We start from the raw sequence: 16,858 nt of genomic DNA on the forward strand, positions 1-16,858 counted from the left end.
AACACTCAGGGATGAATTGAAAAATGAGGAAAATTTCCTAATTTACTATCCTTATCCACTACATTATGTTGACTACATCATGTTTATCGACTACATTAGGTTTACAACGGCTGAAAACCCGGGAAGAAGTTTTTGACTTGAAATGAACTTTGCTCTCATGGTGTCTGCACCCAAACACGGGCAAAAAATGTGAAGATTTTCTAAACTTAGCCTAAATTATTTCTCGAAGAGATCAAAACATTGAACGCTTTTCTTGGTTTTTCCAGCAGGAAATAAACCTGAAGTTAGCCAGAAAATAAAATTATTAAGAGAAGTTTAACAGAAATTACAAACTTTCTGTTGAAATATTTTTAGAAATAGCTGAAAGCATGCTTTGCTGTTTCTAAGAAAGCTACACATTTTTTTACAATACTTGGAAGTTATAGTAGATTGAGATGAAGATGGTCAGAGCGAGCCTGTTTGTTCCCATTGAACGCCAATTCACTTTCGCGTATTCCTGGTTGATGGAAACTGTAAGAAATCGTGAGAGAGAATTTCTTCCTCTTTGCTTTTCTTTTTGATGTAATCAATTAGCAGTGATCTGCTAAATGCGAATTCTCAGTTGGTAGTTTAGGCCACCTTTTAAACCGCGCTTTCAATTTGATTTGCATTTGGTTTTGGTATTTTCGTTGGTTGCTCTTGGTTTGTGATGAATACTTTTCTGGATGATGGAGGCAGTTATAGGTTTGAATGGGATTTTTGTTTGTGGAGCTATAGTTTCAGGATTTTTTTGTGTATTCGGGGAAACATAAAGCAAGCCTGAGAGTGAGAGAAAAGAAGAGAAGTTTGAGAGAGAGAAAAAGAAAGAATATATGATAGAAAGAGAGAGAAAGAAGAGAAAAAAGAAAGAAATAGGCAACCCCAGTGTACCTCTAGCAGTTAGACCCCCTTTCAGAGGAAAAACAACCGGCTTGTGCACTGAGAGTACAGTGACTTGTCGTTGGTTTTGATGCTTATTGCGAATAATAAAAAATAGAGTCTGTAGAGAACAAAAAAGACAGGCACCCTCAGTGCACCACCCGCAGACAGTTCACCCTTTCAGAGGACAACCAGTCGGCTCGTTCAAGGAGAGCACAAAGGTTTGTAGTTTATTACTCTTAGTGAAGCTGGTATTTTTACCCTTGCGTGGTTGTTGAGTGGTTGTTCCCAAGTAGGAACAGAGTGTCGGGTCACCATCAAGGTCTCTGGATTGTTCCCGCGATCATGCTGCCCTCACGAACTGGTACCCTGGAGTTAGATCAGCTTCAACACCTAGACTGATTCCTGTGATCAGTCTAGTCACCGTAGACTGATCTGTCTGATGCGGTTTCCATTCACCTTTTGGTTTGTCGGTTTCTGAAAAGCATTTACTTGCATACATGTACCCAAATACACACATCGGGCATCCAGGCACTCATACACACATGCAAACACATATACCACCATGAAAATATGCTTAAAAAACAGTGTCGATTACAAAATCCTCTCAGCGAGAACTGAGTGCGGGACTAGTATCAAGGCCTCAGCTTGATAGGCACGATCATACTGCCCTCCCTTACAGGTACCTTAGGCTTGGATCAGCTTCAAGACCTAGACCGATTCCCATGATCAGTCTAGTCTCCAACACTGATCATCCTTTCGTGGTTTTCCTCACGTTTTTGGTTTGTAGGATTCTGTACATACACTTAAAAGCACATATGCAACCATACGCAAAACCAAAAAACTTCTTTTGCCGGGGCAGTGTAGTTTTTGAATGGCTTCAGCTAACATCTCGAGTCATACCCCCAGACGTCCGCATCCACTTTGTTTCAGAATATTGGCTCAGTTTCTGTTTTTTTCCTTGTTAACCTTTTCTTTTCCTTTTCTTTTTTTTCTTTCATTTTGAAGTGCTTCATTTAACGTCTCGGGTCATACCCCAAGACGTCCGCATCCATCTTTGGTTTATTTTTTATAAAGTGTTTTGTAAAGGTGTTTGATAAATCTTGAATTGGCTTTAAGTTAGCAAATATTTTCCTACTATCTTTTTTGTTTCTTTGTTTCGTTTTATTGCCCATGCAAAGTATTCCGAGCTTAAATTTTGGAACATTTTGCTCACTGTCACCAAATTTTCTATTTGATGTAGTTTATCTACGCTCGTCCACATTGGCTATTTTATGCAAGTCTTATATTTTTATTTTGTTCTTTTTGTATCTTGTTGAGATCCGTTTTTGTTTTATTTAACCAAGCTGCATATGCTTTTATTCGTAGCGGTTCGACTATTGTTTTATATATGTACAAAATAGTATAAAGTTTTATGTTTTTTGATTAAAATTATCTGAGCATGTGGACTCTTTGTTGCATTTTTGTGACTATTTTGTTGACTTGATTTGTCCAAGTCAATTTTTAATTTAGGTCAAAGCCGAAAAATTTTACCTCTTTGCTGACGTTAATGTCTTCTGACCATAGTCTTAGACTCAGGTTTTTGTTCAATATTGGTCTAGTGAAGATAGTCTATATAGTTTTTCCCGCGTTGAGGAGTATTGTCTAAAAATTGCACCATTTTTCTAGGTGTCTGATTCTGACTTGTAGATGTTTAGTAGCTGTTTCTTGTTTCTCATGTGTGTAGTGTATAGCGATGATATCTGCATATTGTGAAATTGATGTCTCTTTACATTTCAATCTGCTTACATACATATTGAGCAAAATTGAACTGATAATAATCCCTTGGGGGACCTCTGCGTTGGATGTTAAGCTTTTAGAAACTGCTTAGTTGTACTTTATTTTGATTTTTCTGTTACTTAGGAAGCTGCTAGTACATTTTATGATCCAACGTAGTGATTAAATCTAAATTTGCTAGTATAGGATACCTTCGTGCCATACAGAGTCAAAACATTGGTCAATATCTATGAAGGCAGGAGCTGTGGCACCTTTCTATTTGAAGCTTGTTGTTGCTTTCTATGTTAGCGTTAGAAGAATGTCTGTTGAGCATTTGCCAGATCTGTAGCCGCTTTGTTGATCTCCGATCAGGTCTAGTTTTTCACAGTAATCTACCAAGTGTTTGTTTAAATTGTTGTCGCCCAATTTTTCAAGGCAGGATGTTCATGATAATGGTCTGTATCCATTCAGCGTTCTCTGATCTTTTCCGTACTTTTGGTATCATTGTTATAGTTGTGTTTTTCTGTTGGACTGTTGCACGTCCTAATTGTATTGATGCCTGAATTGTTCCCTAAGGGTTCTATTGTTTCTAATGGTAGTTGTTTTATCATCTAATAGCTTATTCCGTCATGTCCTGATGCAGTATTTTTACGAATTTCTAATATATTTTAACAGTTGCAGGTTTTACTTCTGAGAGAGAGAGAGAGAGAGAAATTTTTTCTCTTAAACCGCAAAGCAACATTTTTGCCGTCGACAAAAATCAATACAAATTATCTTATTTTCTGATATTCTCAATTCTCATTGGTTGATCTTTGAGTAATGTTCAACAGATTTCTATTGCTTGTTTGCATATATCAATATATTTTTATATACGCACTCTCAATATATTTGTATAGACGCAGCTATTATCATATCGGACGACACCAAAAAATTCTTGCCGAAGTGAAAAATCCACTTGCTTATGATCACTTTTTGAATATAAAGATCTGAAACGCCATCTCATACAAAAACTCTTTTGGCTGATGGTAACCAACAATCAGAACGACTAAAGCGAAATTTTAAAAACTGGATAAAAAAAATAAATCAAGGAGTCTCAGTGATCTGCGTTTATGCATAATGTTTTCACTATGACATCCAGCTTATAAATCTACCAAACCAAGCAGCGACAGAAAAATGTCAAATAGAAGTTAATAGATCACTCCTGCGAATTGAGAACTTGAAGTACTCCAAAATCAGATTACACATTGGGATAGACACTCATTTGTTTTCCTTAATAATATCAAGAGTTTACCCGACCACGTTTGGGTTCTAGTGAAAGCAAAATTAAACATACTGCTATCGACCTTGTTTAGTTTTTCTCTCACTACAACAAAATTATGGTCAGGTAAATTCCTATATCTTTTGAACAAAAAGAATGAGATTCCGAATTGAACTTTAATCTATTTTTTATACCAAACTTTAAATATTAAAGTCCTTCAATAAACAGAGGCTTCTGGTTATCCAGTTAACGCCAATTTGTTCGTTTATTTTTTGTTTTTGCAACTAAGATTATTTCAGTGCGCTTGTTTATGAATCAATTGGCTGTAACCCCGACCGCACACAGTAGTAAACATTAAACAAAATAATATTGAAACCAAACTTAGTTACAATCAGCTTGGTAGTCCCCAGATTGGGGAAATCAAGTTTAAATAAAAAAATTTCTCAAAAACTTTCCATCATGAACGGAAAGTTTTAAACTTGAATCTTTTTATTGCTTTCCCCCTCCAAAAACTTTTTTGCTTCTATTTGAAACTGACAAAGATTTTTGTATAGTGAACAGTTAGGAAGAGCGTTTAATTGAGATAAAAAAATTTCAATCCAGCTTTCTATTAAAGTATTTATCTTCAGAACGTTTCCGAAAAGCTTGTTTGGCTTTAATAAATAACTTTTCGCTTGATGACGTTAAGAACAAAATGTCAGTCGCTCTTTGACTTCTTGACGCGTGATCCGATTAAGATTAAGATACAACAGGTCCCGCATTAAAATCCAAAGAGAAAGAGCAACTAAAAATCACTCTTGCGGCAGTTTCTGATGAGGCAAAGTTGACCGCAAAAAGAAATTGAAAAAAGATCTGGACAAAGGAATACTCCCTTTTCATAGACACTGTCAATGTAAAGTTAGCGCAACAAATCATATTATGTTGAACAAATTTATACGATTTATAATCAAAATTAAAGTATTTACGGAAACCAGCGAAAAATGAAAGATTAAGAACGTAAACTGTCCGAAACAGAAGGTTTTAGAAAATTAGTGGTGGAACCTCTAAGAGCCGCCCTTCACACCATAAGTTTAAGTCTCCAACACAGTTTCTGTGAATTGCATTTTTGGAGGCTAGTGAGCTGAAAGGCTCTAGGAGCACTTAATGCCCGCTGGGCGCTACCTGTTTATCCCATTTTTGACAACGAAAAGTCAATTGGGTCAGACTAAAAATTGGTCAATCGAAAGATTGCATAAAAAAGACCGACAGGACTAAAATAGTTGCTACAAACTTTGTTTGAGAGCAATTAAAAATAACAGATAGCCTCAATTTTAAAAACGTAACCACACTTCAATATCGTTAAGCATTTCATAGTTTTCATACCTGGATGAGGTTCGTTCAGCTCGATTCCGATCCAGAGATCCCCTGGCAGTGAATTGATCCTTCCGATGTACTTCACCACCCCATGTAGTTTACGAGGAGATTTGAGAGTGACAACTACTCGTTGACCAGTTCTGACGTTGTCTTTGTGCATTATTGTTGTTTATTTGTTCAAATAAACATACCCTTATGAAAACCAATTAATGTTCACGATTTTCTTCAAAAGCAGTTTATTAATAAAATTCTCTGAGCAACTGATGTTCACGATTTTAAAATTAGTTCATAATTAAAACAGATTTTAATCCCAGAAAGGCAAATAAACTGAAATTTAGCAAAAGTGAAAAAGTGTTTTGCAAATACTAAATAAATGTTCAGACATAAAAAGAATTTTTTTTCTGAGAATATCACTTGAAAACTAGTCCAGAACTAAGCATGTATTGATTTAAATTTACGTAAACAATATATTTTTGTTCAACCATATGCATACACTGCATTTTAAGCAGTATTGAAAAATTAAAGAGCACGTTCGTTTTTTGCTTTCAAATAGACGTAATGAATACATTGGCCACTTACGCTACGATAAAAAAAACAAAGGAAATGAAAACATTCAAGAATTCTACTGGAGAAATAATTTCACATACAGGATAAAATAAACCTTAAACAATTTAATTGCTCAGGAGAATAATTAAAACGGAACAAAAACACTCCCCTACTAAAGAAAAACCGGGTCCTTCCAATTAAAGCCCCCCCGCCCCCAGCTTAGCGGTCAGATAACATATAGCCCACCCCCATCATGGTAACTATACCATAATGGGGGGCTATAATTTCATGCGGGGCTATAAGGGGAAAGACCCAAAAAATCGAAAAAAACGACAAATAGCTGTACAAAATTGTGCAAATATTCAGGTATCAAGGATAGAAAAGATTTATTATGTTCCGTTATATCGTTTTTCCAGGTAATATTGGTTAGAAAAGGTAATAGGTATAACAAAGTATATTTGATGGAAAAAAAGAAACAGGTCGTTAGTTTGATTTAAAACGTATCACAGTCTCAAAGTGGCAAATTGGAACATTCTGTGGAAAAAAAGTTTCCTAATAAATTGAAACATTTCATTTAAGTTTTTTCAAAAAATTTTTTAACTCTTCTTTGCTAAGATCTGTCTTAGTAACCGACGTTTCCAACATTGTTAGAGAATAAGTTGCAATCTTCAGACTTACGGAGTTCTGATAAATTCCCGTAAAAAACAGCAACTCACGGCATCAATGTCATATCTTCAAATATAAATTCCACCATCTTAAAGTGAGTAGACTTAAAATTGCAGAAAATACATCTGAAACTGCACCCTCACCAGTTGATCAGATTAAATCAACCCTTAACCATAGTCTTTATCAATGACCAGCTTGTTTTCACTTTACAGTATCGTTTTAGACGAATTAATGAGTCATACATGCACGCATAATTTTGCAAACTCTGCCCTCTGTCTGAGAAGTGGTACTAATCTTATGCCCCGATTTATACCTCAATCTGCACATAGCTAATTGCAATTCTAAGCTCGATCTGAGCATGACTAATTGCAATTCTTCAATCAACATGAACAGACTATGTACCTCAAGCGCTTACGCCACAATGTAATTAAATCAAATTAAATTATAACACATGTAAACTTTTTGAAATCCGGAACATTAGCAACGTGATATTATGACTTTCATGAACGCATGTTTATTGACGGGTGGCCGCCGTATTGGCCGTCAGGGGGTTTAGCCGACACCAAAAAAACAAGAAATTTAACCGACAATTTAAGTAAAATGAGAAATAAAACATATTCTGAAGCTGTGATTGGCCAATTTAAAACTACTTCGTAAGCGGACAAATATACCGCAGTTTTTTCATCAACTAGTGTCACGAAGAGGCCTATCCGTGGTCGGATCGTATTTTACCGCATCTGGCCATGCCTTGCGGGCCCTGGTCATGCCTCAGCGGCCCGTGGGACTTGATATGAATCTGTCACAACCGAACTACTGATTTATGGACCAATGAAACTTTTATGCCCAATTATGATAAAACTGTCGGCTAAATTTCTCATGCTTTCCTTGTCGGCTAAACGCCCTACCGGCCAATTTTCCTAGCACCTTATTGACCATATGTAAGTAGAAGTATATCAATTTTATAGGAAGTTATTCAAAAGATGAGATAAACAGCTACAGCAAAAAAAACAATGATTCATCACGAAATGAAAGTGCAATTTTATTTCCAAACACAAAAATCGCTCCCTTACTCTTCACCCACGACACCCTCTTTCTCACAGATAACCCCAAAATAATCCATATTGCTTTTCTGGGTGTAATGGTGGGGGTGCCGGTGAGTTCGTTCCCTTTTCCCATCTGGGTTGCAAAAGATTTTATTCAACAGTCTTTTTTGCGATTTTCGACGTTTCAAATTCCGGCTTCAAAAATAAACTCTCAAGTGTTACCGTACCCATTCCTCTTAATTTTTTGCTAGTCCTCCTTTTTTTTTGTTTGTATTTCTATCTTTTCGCAACTCTTTCATAGCTTAAATTTTTGTTTAATCTTTTTCAATAGCTGTCAAATAGCTAAAACTGGTTCACAGTTCCTTCGTTAGTCATAAAATAGTTCATTTTAAGTTGGGTTTTGAAATTATATTGAGTTTTTCTTTGCAACCAATTTTTGGAAAATCCTAGCTCTAGTTCAAAGCAGAGACTCAAGAAACTAAAGTTTTGCATTTACCCGCTAATTGTGATTTGTTAATGTATCCTGTTCTGAGTCTCTGAAACTTGTAGTTGTGGAACAAGTTTATTTCATTAATCGCTTCAATAAACAATGATTATTTTAATATCATACAGTAGCGTTTCTCACTGAGGATGTCGGTGTGTATGGAGAAAAAACAAAAGATTTTCACAACCGCATTCTTGCAACACTTAACCAAATTTTTGATTTTTGCCTGTATTTGTTCCTTTTTAGTCCTATGGCATTCCAGATGTGCCAGACTTCCGTGTCCTCTTCAAGAGGCATAATCGAAACTAGCTCTTAACTTCTGTTGAAAACTATGGGTTTTCATTACTTTGATATTTATTGTTTTCAAAAATGTAAACGTATTTCTTAACTTTTCCCTTTTCTCAGCTTATTAAGCATTCTCAATAAAAACAAGTCTTCTCTTTACGGTGAAATTGAAGTCAGTTTGTTGAGTTTAGATTTGATGCCCTTATACTATATGGAGGTAGCCACTGAGCTTCGGTCGTGTTATACTATATATTATACTATATGCTATTATACTATATAAAGGTAGCCATTGAGCTTTGGTCGTAATTAATGCTCGTTCTTTGATTTTGTGTTTTGTCTTTTCTTTTAATCTCCCTAAGGGCCGGTATCTTATCAGTCTTCTCCTAAGATTTTTTTCAACTTTCGTAGTGCTCTGAGCTTAAAGCGGTTTTTTAAATGGATACATGAATTATTTTCGAACAATATATGAACTTTTATAAAAGTTTTCTCCTCTTCCTCGTTTGGTGGTCAGTTAAGCATAAAACGTGGTTGAGCGGGGTTGGAACATTGTGTAAACACACATTACCGAGCCTCTTTGTTTGCAGATAAGTTAATGCGATCCGGTTTTCTAATATTGCATAAGTCAGTAGATTTTGATAAGACATAAAACGATACATCCGAGTGATTAAACTGACACTATTTTTTGGGACAAAAATATTTTCAACAGTTGACAAACCAATCCTTTGCTGTTTTTTTACATGATTTTTTCTTTTGTAAGCATGTACAAGGTGGCATTAACGGCTCCGCTTTTGTTTAAAATATGGATACATCACAATTTCGCACACTAAAGGAGTATCGTCTTAGTTCTCTATAGTGGACATGACCAATGGCGTCTCAATTGCAACCAAACAAAATACAAGAAAATCATACCGACTATATAATATTTCATTTTCCTTTTGTTTGCGGGCTTTCCATGGCCACTGGCATTTTTTAAAAAATATTTGTTTCTAACTTTCATTCAGTGTCTATTATTAGTACAACTATTTTCTCATAATTTGACTATGGGAGGACTATTGACCCGATGGCCCGTTCTCAAATGTCGCGTGCAGTTCAGCTTGCTTGCTGCAAATGAATCAAAATGAAAGAGAAAAGATAGACATTTTAAATTAGTAAACTGTTCAAAGATTATTACCCTCAGTTTTACGAGTAAAATGGAATTCAATTTCTCATAGGCTTCCTAACCGTGTTTGACATTGTTTTCTCGTTGGATTTGCCGTGCTCTATCTCAGTTGCAATTTGGTTGAGGTCTGTCGAAACCGTTGAGGTCTTCCCCGTTGTCCCACCAACGGTACGGTGTCGTAATAAAAATTCTTCAATACTTTAAGGGAAAAATTGCGTGCCAACGGTTAAAAAACAATGCCAGTTTTTAAATTCTGGTTCTTGAAACTTATCGTGAACTGAAACACCCAATTGAACATTCAAAGGCCAAAAATAACCGTTTAATAGAAAATTTTGAAAATTGGTGGAACTTCGAAGAGTAAAAACTATTGTTGCATTTTCGACTACGAAACGGTTAGGTCAGGCAAAAACTAAGAAGCGAAGCGTGAAAAAGTGACTCACGAAACCGCCAAACTCTAAAATAATGAGCAAAAAATTTTGCAAAAATTGCTTCGAACTTCGTTCGAGAGTAAATAATTATGTCATTATGCACATTTGAGAGCAATAGCATAATGATTTTTAAGACCAACAGATCCTTAAGCCATCTGGGTACTTCAACATTTCGCGGGCTAGCTTCATTTCGTTAAAGTATTTGGTACTGAGGTTCCAATGCCACTTGCCAGCCTTGTGAAAATGAAATTCTAAATGTCCTCTGTATATTTCAGGCAGACTTATAGGCAACGATTCGCCAGTTTTCCAACCATCATCATTTTGTTACCATATTTGTATAATATTCTGTCTCTTATGCCTACTCATTGCGAGGGTACATATTTGTTCATATTGATGAAGCAACTATGCCCTCAGAGAAAAAAACGTTAACCTATACCTTTGCTAGTATTGGGTGAGTAGGGTATCTCTTTCACATTGAAAACAGTTGAGTCTCAGCAGTCAAAACCAGCGTTGAATTACGACTTCATTTTTTTACTAAAAGTTCACTAATACACATCCTTGTATTAAGTGCCAGGTTTCAGTCATAAAATTGAACACATAAAATTGAAAGAATCAACGGACACTTCTCCGAACAATCGCTGTACTAATTCGACATTTAGTTCTGAATCGGACCTCACAATATCTGAGCTCAATTGCAACTACAAAAAAATCAAGATATTTACCCAAAGCTGTTGTAAACTGCCCAAGATTCAACATAAGCTGCAGCACTTTGACAAACCCTATTGCAGGATGTTTTGTCATTATTGCCAAAAAGAACTATTGTTGAATATCACGCTTGCAGCTTATGATTGGTTGACATAGAAATTGAAAAATATTGCACTAAGAACCATTTCGTATTTTTGTTACCACCCCATTATCACGCAGTTGGGGCCATACAGTTTAGTTCAAAAACTCATAATAAAGTTAGCAGAAATTAGAAAGTTGTAATGCACTCCCAACTACGTACTTGAAGAAAAATTTTGAGTACAATTTAGACTAAAATAGCGATAAAAGTTTATAGACCAGCTAGCCTCCTTGATTAAGCACCAAACACTTTCAGCACGCCAACAGCACTGGTAGAAACAGCATGAAAAAACTGAATCGAACTATATAAATAGAAATTTCCAGTTACATATTACATAATAAATATGAGTAAAATTAACACCTGCTTATGATTGTGAGACTGCAAAATACTGCACGCAGCTACTTGAGCGAAATTCAAAGTTTAGCAAATTACAACTACAATATTTTTCAAGTCAATTTTTCGGCCCTCTGTAACTTGATTCAGTTCCAAGTCAAGAGTCACCGCTACCAACAGCTTCATAGTCTTTCAAATTGTACTTGTCACCGTAAGTTTTCAGATGCTGTCTTAATTTCTCCTTTTCCTCTTTCAGTGCTGGAGTCATTTCGGAGTAGACGTCGCTAAGCACTTCTAGTGGGTCTGGCTTCTTGAATGCTTCCGCTTTTCTGAACGCTTGCATTATCTGAAATAATCAAGCAACCTTTCGAATTTAAATAGTTCTTTAAAAGTCCCAATAACAAAACCGACGGTTTTTTATCCACTACCAGTTACTATTACTTTTCGTACTAACTGAATTGTTAAATTTGAAGAAACCAAAACATAACCGACAAACGTCGAGCGAATTGCTCTGAAACGACAGGCGAGCGAGCGGTTGGGGGGGGGGGGGGTTGAAGGGCATTCCGAATCGCCAAAAAAACTGTCAATGCACCATGATCTGATGTCGTCTCAGCGGCTTCGGTGAATTGTACTTAGAGATTATTCCAGCTCTGGGAGCGCCGCTCAGTGACTTAATGTTCTTCAGGCTTTCCTTGTTTATCGCGTTTTTGAGGGCTAAATGTCAAAAGCGTCAACAAAAAACCGGCAAAGCGAAACAGAAGGACTAATATAATCGGTAAACTTCGTTTGAGAGCAATTAAAAAGAAACAGTCAATCGCATGTCCAAGGTCTTTTTCGTCGTTACTTTCTATAGATCCCTTTGTCATCTTTGTACTTTTTCAACCTTTGAAGAATCACCATTACTTTCTTGAACTTGATGTGTTCACGAGTTTCGGGAGACAAAAATGTCTATTTAAAGACATCAAGAAAATTCAGAAAAAAAACACTGCCTAAAAATCTGAAAAATTCAAGATATTTTATATCAAACTTAGTTCAGAATTGATAGAAAAAGAAGAACAGCACCTGTTTCCTGAGCCCCTTAATGTACTCTTCCTCTTTTGCGTTATCCCAAATACCCCTGGAATCCATGTACTTCCTCAGACGGTAGATGGGGTGGTCAACTTCAGTCCAGTAAGAGACTTCTTCAGTCGATCTGTAGGCTGTCCAGTCATCGCTTGTCGAATGGTGACCAACTCTGAAGTTGTTTAGAAACTAATAATACCTTCGCAAACATTACGGAATGTTGTCATGCAGGAATTGGTAGAAAGTGCGAGTAAATTTACTCAGCTTAGTAAGAAAGAGAAATCAGTTTCGTAATTTTAAAACGGTGTCAGGACAATTTACCCAATGTCATTATACCCGAAGACTTGAGATGACAATATCACAACCGAACGGTATGATTGATATCATATTGTCCCCTTAAGTATGTGAAAATATCCTTGTAATAACGACTGTTAATTTGTAATCGGATCATTGAACGAAAAAATAAAAAGGCATTGATTATAATGGAATTGGCTAAACTGTCATAAAACCATCAGTACATGGGTGCGAGCGTTCCAAAACGGATTTGTATTAAGCTTCTATTTTTGCCGCCTTTGAGCAATTATTACCATTAAAGGGACTTCTGAAAAATCCTATTCTGTATTATTTAAAGGATATCCGATCGATATGGGAATAGCGCAATAGAATGGTTACATGAAAATTTACCCAATGCTAAAACACCCAATGTACCAAAATACCCAATGCACTAAAACCCCATTCATTCCCTTCGATCTTTTCGTTCAATAATTCGATAACAAATTAGAAGTCAGTATTAAAAGCATGTTTTATCACTTAAAATAATAAAAGCAACTTGGATTTCACCCAAAGAGCGGCGAGATAGAAAAACGATGCGATATAATATTTTAATTCCCGACGGCTGGATCTGCGAAGAAAACAAGTAGCCTTTTCTTCATCGAACCGGCGAATTGACGTATTCAACGTGAAATTAAAACCATTTTTTTTTCAACTTTCATTTTATAATCCAAATTATTATTTATAGTTGACCTGACTGTCTTCAGTAAGCAAGTTTATTAAACAATATATTTTTAAACTAAAAATAAATCCCAATTTCGTTTGGTTCTGATAGTTTCATATAAACTCCTAAGCTCGTCTTAAATTTAAAAGGTGGTCAATGAACTTAAATTAGTTCTAAAATATACAAGCTAATATTATTATACTAAATAGCCGTTATTATGTAAATATTGTTATCCTTAATAGTCGTTATATTTTTTATCAATAGGGTGGAATATTGGGTACGTTTGAGTACTTTTTAAAATTGGCTATTCATACAGAGCCATTTTGATTGGGTAAAATCTGATATAATTAAACGTCCCATTACGTATATCACAACGGTGAGTAATGAAGAAAGTAGAAATGCCAAATAGTGTTGCTCACATTTTTTTAAAAGGACAAGGCAAAATAATAACGATCAAATTAATTTTTTCACAGACTGATCATATTTACAAGTCTCGAAACTCAAACCGAAGCTTTAACACTTAGCTTTTTCAAAGAGCCTAATCAACACAATTTTGTGCTAAATTTTCCTCAGCAAGCATAGCAAGGGCTGCAGGCCAAAAAACAGAAAACTACTCAAATAACGTCGCATTTCTGAGAATGTTCAGTATTTCTGAGAATGCTCAATGCTTTCAGCGATCGTGCAATTACTTTCAATCACCGCACTTCAACCAGAGAAAAAAACTTTGAGGGCCAGACTAACGCAGAACGCCAATTTCGGTTAATTTGAGTATGCGAAAAGTTTATAATCAGTTTCTGAAAGTTAAAACTTGTAAATTCCATATCTTTGCATGGCGATACGGAATTTGGTTACACACTAAGTCAAAATTGATCATAACGATTTAGGTATATATATATATATATATATATATATATATATATATATATATATATATCTGCGGCTTCAAGGTGTCCACTTGACTAGACATGCAGATGAAAATTGATACTCATGAAGATGGATTATTCATTTTTACATCATCACATTTGTTCTGCGTAGCTGCAATCACTAAAAAGCTTTTTCCAACTGCCTACAAAACTTCTTGCTAAGTTAAGGGGGACAATCAAATTCTGTGAGCCATAATTACGACTACCTGCTGCTAACTCAAAATACAAACTCAACAAGTGACAATTTACCGCTATTAATAACATAGCCAGCAGATTGCCGGAAAACAGCCGCCGTTGACGCGCTTGACGCACAATGGGATTGAAACAGAAAATTAAGAGATAAGAAATTGACAGAATTTTTCTAAGTGTCAAAGTGTTCTTATGTGATGTGCGAATTCCGCATATTCGTTAAGCTTCTAAAATTATAGTTAATTCAGCCTCTAAACTGAAGGTCATTAGGCATAATACTAATGCCAGCTAACAATCACTTTAAAGAACTTTAATGTCCTACTGCACTATGACTTATTGACCGGGCTTTATATGTTGATCCCATTTCTTTTGATTTTGCTCTTCTGCCTTTGAGAGTATTCACCACATTGCGTAATTCAATGCGTGAAAGAATTTAAAATCTATTCAGTTGAAACAGTGGGTGAGGCAAGTCAAGCGCGAAAATCGTAACTTATGTAAAACGAAAAACGTAATCAAAAGGTAAAGCGAATTAAGAAAGAACGCCTAAATAATAGCCGATGAGAGGCCGATGGCGGCTATTAAAAATTCTTTACATCCATAAAATTGTTGAGATGAAAATTAGTTGAGAGCAAAACATAACTTTACATTTTGTCTGTTGGGTGTTTACGAATAAACAATACAAACAAATATTTAGCCAAAACAATATAAGTGAGATCATAGCCGGCAAATTGACGGAAAAAGGCCTCCGTTTACCTCCTGACGTCAATTTATATGCAAATTGACAGGCTGAAGTTTTTGCACAATGTTCTAATTTGGTATGCAGTCTTTATTAATTTACAAAAATTTTCAGAATTCGGCTTCTGAAATTAAACAAATATTGATTCCAGTTAGTATTCGCTCCAATGAACTTTGATAACCTAATGCACTAGGACTAAACTTAATTCATATCCTTTGTTCTGAATTTGCTCTTATGACTTTGGCCGCACTCACTTTATTGTCTAAATTTGTTGAATGAATTCTAAATCTCATTCAGTTGAAACAGTGAGTGAGGTAAGTTAGAAATCAAACGAGCAAAAATGAACGAAAGGCAAAACAAATTTAAAAAAATATATCCAATTAACGTAGGAAGAATTGCTCTCGAACGATTAATTGGAGCTCAAATCTATTGCAGCCTGGTACAGACGAGGGGGTTGAGGGAGTAACTAAATTATCTAAGGGTTCAAATGACGTCAATAGAGGTCACTGTATACCTCTACAACCAATAAAATTGAAAGCAAAAAATTACACCAATTTTGCCAAAAAGTTACACCAATTTTGCCACACTTTTTACTTCAGCGTTTGTAGTGAACTGTCTCCACTGGAGTCGAGCTGCTGACACTTGTGAATTAGAGAAATTTAGATTAAGCAAAGCAAAATGTAAAAATCACTCAAACATACCCGGCAGATTGCCGGAAAATAGCCGCCATTGATTCCAATAAGCATGATTGGGATTGAAAGAATAGAAGATATTGAAAAAAAAAGACTTTCGTACAAAAACATTTTTTAAGTCCGATTTATTTTAATGGCATTTCGTAGTTGAACATAACGTACTTCTGTTTCTTAGAGAGAGGCTACAGGCGCTACTATCAATACCAATGAGCATTAGAGATGGTAACTAAGACTTATAGGAACGACGTTCAAATAGCGGCCATCTAAAATTGGGCTTTATGGGTTTATCCCGTTTCTACTTCTCACTTCAATTTTTTATACTGACTCTGTTCATTTTGAATTGCTTTGCTGAGCAACTGATTTTCTAAATCACTTTTAGCAGAATGAGAGAAGAGAGAAACTAGCCTAGAGAAGTCAAAAAGATTTCACGCAAAATGTCGAAAAAGCGGCAAAATGAGGTAAAGCGAAACATTTTTTTATTCGACGAAGTAAAAAAAAATAGGAGCGCTATAATAGCCGGCTGAGAAGATGAGGGCGGCTATTAAAAAGTCAAAACGGTCAAGCGAAAATTTTGCGTAAAATAGACACGTTTACAATAACTGCTTCAAACTTCGTTCGAGAGTAGTTAAAAATGAGCTCAATAATAGCCGTTGAAGTAGATGATGGCGGCTATTCATAATTTAGAGTGTATTAAAGCATATTTACCAATTTTTAACGTAAGATTAGCTCATCTCGTCATTCCTCGCTGACCAATTCCATGCCTCAGCGGCCCGTGGAACTTAATATGAAACTATCACATCCGAACCTGGGATTATATCTTTCGCTTAAATATAAAAAACATGGTGATAACACCGACCGCTAATTTGTAATCCGAGAACTACGAAAAGATCAAAAGGAATAAATTGGGCATAATGTCATCGGATATTTTGGACATTTTTTCTATTGTCATGTACCCGTTTGTCAAATTGATCCAAATATTATGTGGCATCATTTACTACGTAATGACACGTGCTCTGAAACTGAGGGGTGCAAAACTTTTTTTTTGGGGGGGGGGGGGGGGTGCATACAAATAGAAAAAAATCTGATATCTATCGCACCTTTTCGTATCTATTCCATTTCACAGTTTAAAATTTAATGAGCTCAAACTATCTTAAAACAACCAAAATGTGATATATCGAGAAGTAGCGAACTTAGCAACTTAAGTTAAAACT

The 16,858-nt window shown here is 35.6% G+C and overlaps 2 protein-coding genes across 4 annotated transcripts in view; both read right to left on the reverse strand.

Annotated features, from left to right (window-relative positions):
- The window catches only part of LOC142351216 (uncharacterized), a 33,048-nt gene extending 27,302 nt beyond the window's left edge, over positions 1-5,746 (reverse strand). For both annotated transcript variants that reach the window (XM_075403345.1, XM_075403344.1), the window contains exon 1: positions 5,273-5,746. In XM_075403345.1, coding sequence (XP_075259460.1) covers positions 5,273-5,423 — 151 coding nt within the window. In that variant the 5' untranslated portion in view covers positions 5,424-5,746. The remainder of the gene's footprint in view (positions 1-5,272) is intronic.
- Positions 1-16,858, reverse strand: part of LOC142350787 (2-oxoisovalerate dehydrogenase subunit alpha, mitochondrial-like) — a 130,168-nt gene that overhangs the window by 101,751 nt on the left and 11,559 nt on the right. The window contains exons 8-9 of one of the 2 annotated variants that reach the window (XM_075402742.1): positions 12,114-12,285; positions 10,364-11,397 (exon numbers count right to left, since the gene is read on the reverse strand). The exons of the other annotated variant lie outside the window; for it this stretch is intronic. Of the exons in view, the coding sequence (XP_075258857.1) occupies positions 11,209-11,397; positions 12,114-12,285 (361 nt within the window). The 3' untranslated portion in view covers positions 10,364-11,208. Of the gene's footprint in view, positions 1-10,363; positions 11,398-12,113; positions 12,286-16,858 lie in introns of those variants that run through there. 2 annotated transcript variants of the gene reach the window in all.

Source organism: Convolutriloba macropyga, chromosome 12, assembly GCF_964194025.1.
Source record: "Convolutriloba macropyga chromosome 12, txConMacr16.3, whole genome shotgun sequence".
In the NCBI taxonomy this organism is placed as follows: domain Eukaryota; kingdom Metazoa; phylum Xenacoelomorpha; order Acoela; family Convolutidae; genus Convolutriloba; species Convolutriloba macropyga.